The sequence below is a fragment of the Clinocottus analis genome, unplaced genomic scaffold, assembly GCF_023055335.1.
Source record: "Clinocottus analis isolate CAN_PGR_092001 unplaced genomic scaffold, fCliAna1.0.p SCAF_4, whole genome shotgun sequence".
Classification (NCBI taxonomy): Eukaryota; Metazoa; Chordata; class Actinopteri; order Perciformes; family Cottidae; genus Clinocottus; species Clinocottus analis.
Genome location: NW_027176153.1, coordinates 12594592 through 12600547, shown reverse-complemented (window position 1 = coordinate 12600547; position 5956 = coordinate 12594592). Strand labels below are relative to the sequence as shown.

The 5956-nt window shown below is 39.0% G+C and overlaps 1 protein-coding gene across 2 annotated transcripts in view; it reads left to right on the top strand.

Annotated features, from left to right (window-relative positions):
• Positions 1-3597, top strand: part of LOC137800639 (vesicle-associated membrane protein-associated protein B-like) — a 4867-nt gene extending 1270 nt beyond the window's left edge. The window contains exons 2-6 of one of the 2 annotated variants that reach the window (XM_068597912.1): positions 346-498; positions 1226-1329; positions 1509-1589; positions 1998-2129; positions 2846-3597. In XM_068597912.1, the coding sequence (XP_068454013.1) occupies positions 346-498; positions 1226-1329; positions 1509-1589; positions 1998-2129; positions 2846-3019 (644 nt within the window). In that variant the 3' untranslated portion in view covers positions 3020-3597. Of the gene's footprint in view, positions 1-345; positions 499-1225; positions 1330-1508; positions 1590-1946; positions 2130-2845 lie in introns of both variants that reach the window. The other variant, XM_068597911.1, reaches the window with a different exon arrangement.
• The last annotated feature ends 2359 nt before the right edge of the window (positions 3598-5956 follow it).

Genomic DNA, 5956 nt, shown 5'->3' with positions numbered 1-5956 from the left:
ACAAGCAAAAAAAAACACAAAAAGTGTTTTCCTAGTGTCTGGTTTTTGGCTGAGGGCGGGGCATGAATAGTGAAATAAATGCTTGCTCACTTTGCTACTCTTTTCACTGTTTAAATGTTTAATGTGCAATGTTTACGACAGGCTCTGTGGAGCCCCTCACAAACACTACTTAGAAATTCATGTATGCAGACACACACTATGTGTCTATATTTTATCTTACGTGGCCACTCAGTTGTGATTCTTTACAGGGAAACTAAGTAATGCACACAAAGGACAAAAAAAAATACATGCAAGTGTAAAAGCACACACCATTGAGTCTCTGCTGTTTCTCTGTGTCTTCCTTAGGCCCCTTTACAGATGTCGTCACTGCCACTCTGAAGCTCACCAACCCCACAGATAGAAATGTGTGTTTCAAAGTCAAGACAACCGCGCCTCGCAGATACTGTGTGCGCCCAAACAGTGGCATCATTGACGCTGGAAACTCCATCAATGTTTCTGGTTCGTAAAATTGTTTGCATCGTCAGGCAACATAACTGAAAAGCCCGGTCAAAACCACACATCTTCTTCAGATACTTAGATGGTACTAATGCAAACAGATATATGTATTTTGGACCTACTGCTTTAATATTAGGAAGATCTGTATTTGCCTTCAGAATATATATCTAGTTATTTGGTATCTGAGGAAAAATATCACTAATGGCCTAGCATTAGTAGGCATTTATTGATAAGTTCACTCAACACTTGCCAAAGTAAAAATCTTGAACACAAGACAGTGTTATTGTTTAATCAAGCTGCCAGTCAGTACCAACAGGAATCTTCTAACCTCAGTTCTATCAGTGATTGTACTGATACAGCATTCAGCTTTTTGAGATTAGAAATGTTAAGAATGCAGGAGGCATATCTATAAAATCTTTGCAGTTGCTGGGTAAATACACTCTGAACAAAGTAATGAAAATGGTCCCGTACCTCTATCGTTTGTATGACTATCATGGAAATTAAACTGATAAACTGAATTTCTAACATTTTTTAATCATTGTACTCTTCAATGACTAAATACATGATCAAATAAATGATCATCCAGGCAGGTCACAGTGTAACCCAAATCATAAACCTCACTGATGTCTTTTCATTTACAGGTTATGTAATAGTTGTTATGTGCCAATAAAGGACGTTACTCTTTCCCTAATTTTCTAGCTCTCCATTCTGTTATTGTTTTGTTCTACAGTTATGCTACAGCCGTTTGACTACGATCCCAATGAAAAGAGTAAACACAAATTCATGGTGCAGTCCATGCTGGCGCCATACGGCATGACTGACATGGAAGGAGTTGTGAGTACCCGAGCATAAAATATGATTTTGGATTCTATTCGTGTTAATATATTTTTCCTGTAAAGTAATGCCTTTATAATTAGATGAAATAAACTGATATGATGCTAAAGAATCCCAGTATAAATAATCGTTTCATTTTCTTCCTGTTTTATCTCTTTTCTGGTTGTTCTTGCCCACAGTGGAAGGAAGCAAAGCCTGAAGAACTGATGGATTCAAAGTTGAGATGTGCATTTGAGATGCCTCTAGAAAATGACAAAACTGTAAGTCTACCTTTTGGGGTTGGTGGTTAGGTGTCATGTGTAGATGCACAAAAGTCACATGTTCTCAGGTTGCCTCATGTATTTCACAGATTTAAATGTATGCAGATTTGTGATAGCCAAATTAGATCAACATGAATCATTCACATTACATTTTTCCTTAGTTTAATTTTTCCCCTTTTGCACAGTGTTTTCTTACACTCTTACTCATCAGCAACAACATCTCCGTATCACCCATTACATGCTTATTTATTCATTTATGATTTATTTGTCCTTTCATTTCACTCTATCACTTCTCTCTGCACGTCTCTTCATCCCCTCCCTGCCTCTCGCCCTCCCCCACCCTCACTCTCTCCACAGCATGAGAGTGAAGCCGAGCAAAATGTGTATTCCTCTCCCTCCTCTGTTAAGACTGAGCTCTCCACGCTGCCCAAGTCAGCCAGTGCCTCGCTGGATGACGGGGAGGGGAAGAAGATCAAGGAGGAGTGCAAGCGGCTGCAGACGGAGGTGCACAGGCTACGGGAAGAAAACAAACAGATCAGGGTGAGATGCACAAAAACAAAGAGGCAATATGTTTGTGTTTCCTTTCAGTCTTGTATCATACAGAGTTTCCATTCTTGAATCATCTGACAATTTTTTGTCTTGTTTTTTTAAATCTGCACTGTAGGAAACTGAATTGTCCCAAATTTCTCTAAAATCATTCCAGTCATTGTATAAATGGTAATTTCCCCCCAAATGAGGCTTTAGAAGTTATTAGATGCAAATATCAAGGGACATTATGTCCTCGTGCCTAGGGTAATGTTCTCTTTTCCAGGGGTAAGTCCAGCAGCCTCTAAATGATTAAATAAAAAACGAATCACCTTTTCTTGCATTTGACAGAGCTTCAGTCCGAAGGCGAGTCCTCTCTGCCTTTGCAGGGAGAGTAGCTATATGCCGTTAAAAATGCCACGCAAAAACTTGCATACCTGGATATTGTTAAAGTAATTCGCTTCATAGTCTCATGCTTTGCTGTAACAATCATGTCTTTACATTAAATCTATGCTTTTCTGTATTTTAATCTAGAGGCTTGTGTCGTCATTTAATTTAGGCAACAACGTTGTACTTATGTTAGGGATTTGTATACTTGGCTTGTTATTGGACATTTCTGACAGCACTTTAAGGCGTCAGTGTCCTACCTGCTTGCATCTTATATGTCTGAGTGTGTATGCGTGTGCTGACCTGGTTTTACTGTTTTTCTGACGTTGCTCTCTTAAACGCAGGAGGACGACGGGCTGCGGAAGAGGAAGGTGACTTCGATGGGCTCTCCTCACTCTTCTTCCTCCTCCGCCATGGCTACCTCGGCCATGAGGGACGAAGGCCTAAGCACCCGCATCCTGGCACTCTGCGTTCTCTTCTTTGTCATTGGAGTCATCATTGGCAAGCTGGCCCTGTAGAGACTCAGACAGACAGAGCACAGTGACAGGCGGGCGGGCCGCGTGCTCGACAGGACACGTGTCAATGACGGCAACGGGGATGTCTTCTGGGTTTATGTTGGTTTCTCTTCTTTTTTTGTTTTTTAACATTTAAGGCAACAATTTGTCTGGATGGAAAATAATTTAATGTGTAAAAAGAGAATGAAGCAAGGCGATCCCAAGTTATACAACGAATGTGAGGGTTTTTGTCACAGGTCTTGCCTTTGTCCTTTTTTTGTGAAATAATCACCACCTCTGATCTGTTCTTTCCGTCCATCCCTCCCTCCCTCCTTCCTAAATGATCTTCCGCAACTTGCACAGGTAACAGTTAGTGGTGTGTGGAAGTGGCTTCACACTGACTGAAAGTCAAGTCTTTTGTTGATTCTTCAAGTTCCTCACTCACATTGTCTATAAGAAAGATGTAACACTCCTCTTCTGATAATCTCTCTTCCATTTATTACTGATAATCTACAAAAAGAGGTGAACTCAAGTGTTCAGTGAAATACTCAATGTATCGTTTTCTAAACGGTATCTGATAAAAGTGTGAGCCAGTAAAAGTCGTTTGTGTGAGTGTGTGTCCTCTTGATTTTGCCTCCTGCGGGAGGGGGGGTGACTGTTTGTGGATGTTTTTATGCAAGGAGATCTTAAATGGTGAAATCACAGGCTGTTTTAGAATGGAGTGGGGTGGTTTGAAAACTAAACTTTCATCTTTACAGATTTCCTGCACATAACTGAAAAAATGTGGGTCTTTGTTGAAAATCAGATTAAAGCTTGATCTTATTTTTTTTTTTGCCATTTGAAAACCTTCAAGATTAAGATTTAAAAAAAAATGTATGCTGCATGGTGACCTAGTTTAAAAAAAAAAAAAAGCGAAGCTGTAATTTAATTCAAGACTTTGGATCTTCCCAGTTAAAACTTATATATGTTCTTGATGATTACTTCCTCTGGTTGAGAGAGGCACCAAAAAAACGTAACTCTCCAAAATACCTTAAAACAGTGCACTTGTCATGCAAAACTGATGATTTCCAACAGTCACTTTTAATATATAACGTACAGTATTTAACAGCTTTGGCCACCTTGTCCATTTTAAAAGTATTGTATGTGTCTTTAAATGTATTACAGCATTTTCTTTTCTTTTTTCCTCATATTTATGTAGTCAGATGCTTTTGTTTATAATATTCAAATGCACTATATTCAAGTGTACACTTTGCGGTCTGCATGAAATTACCTGGATTTATTATTTGAGTGTTGAAGTTATATTGGCAAAACAAAAAAAATACTGTTTTCGCAAAAGGGACCGTGTGTGCGAGTGCGTGTGCGTTTTGTTTCCTTTCGAATATCCTTTTGTTTTGTGTTGGGCTCTGGTGGTTGTGAGATAACAAACAACACAGCTGTATTATCTTGGGCTGTCACATGACCATCTTAGCGGGTTCTTTAAGAAAACAAGAATAAATATCTGTATTTTTCGTTGCCTGAGGGAACTCAGGGAGTAGAGAAGTGGGAATGTGGGTGGTTGGGAGGACTGACCTGTGAATACACACTACATCAAAGAGAAAAAAAGGCATCAGTGCTTTAGACCACACATGCAAAGATAGTCACAAAATGTAATCACTCAGTAATTCGATACTCTTTTGTATGTACATAAAAAGATAACTGGCAAAGTTATCATACTGTAGTCAAGGAAGAAAATAATTTAACCACCATGGATGATGTAGCATCATACTGAATTAAATTGCATAAACCCCCAAATGTCTGCTTCTTTGAAAAGTTGACCTTTTTCCCCCTCATTTACTTTAGATTATAATTATATTGTAAGGTGTGTGTATGTTTGCGTGTGGTTGGTTATTATCATTTGATACCTTAAAGAAACATAGAAGAAAGTTTAATTAGTTTTAAACTGCTCTTAATGGATTACACTCCACATATGTTACTTATAAAGAACAGTTGTATAATGTCTTCACATCATAATGGGGGCTTTACACACTCCTTAGATGTAGCCTCCATTACAAAGTGGAAGTGTCCTTCAACTACTACCTAATTTAAAAATCTAGTACTTGTGAAGATGCAAACACTTCATTTGGTACGTTTGAATGACACACAATGTTCTTCTTCAGTGTAGAAGTATATTCTCAGTTGATTTGCACTGCATGTGCTTCCACATCACACAAGTGCATGTTGAATCTTGAACCTGTCTGACAAATTGACGCAGACGGCCTTCAAGTTCGAAACGCTGCACATGCATCGTCCTACTCAGTGAAGCTCAAATAGCCACGTGACGTATAATAACTTTTTTTAATGGATGGGGGGCTTCAATGAATTGGCACGTCTGCTCACGTAACTGAGTGATGATGAAGCTGATGATCAGTCAAATAGTTTACATATATGCTCTGCGGTAAATCTAATATGTTTTAAGGTTTGGGAAAACTAAACCTAAAATGTAAGTTTGCAAAATTCACACATATAAAAGTGGTTGAAGTTCTTCTTTTTTGCAACTAAAATGAAACTACTACTTTCGTAAAATCAGCAGGGAACTGAACGCTGTACTCAAGCTACAGTCTGAAGCATCTGTAGAAACCAATTCTTCTGAGATGGCTACAGCTGACACCTGATATAAACACCTGTCTTGACGTCATCGCTTTGGGTGCGGCCACAGGTTCGTCGGTGTCCCAGCAGCAGGGCAGTGCAATTACAAAATAAATAAAAGCTTTTCTTTGAATGAGATGAAGTACAATCCTGAAAATGAAAATACCAGCGAAATAAACGGCCCAGTCGAGAGAAAGTAGCGCGCATGTTCAGATAAGTGAGTACAAAAAAACTAATAAGGTCAATCGACACCTTACTGCTCATATACAGTGTACGGCAACAAGAGAGTTATCCAGTTCAATTTGACGCACATCACCGGGCAACATGACGTCATCG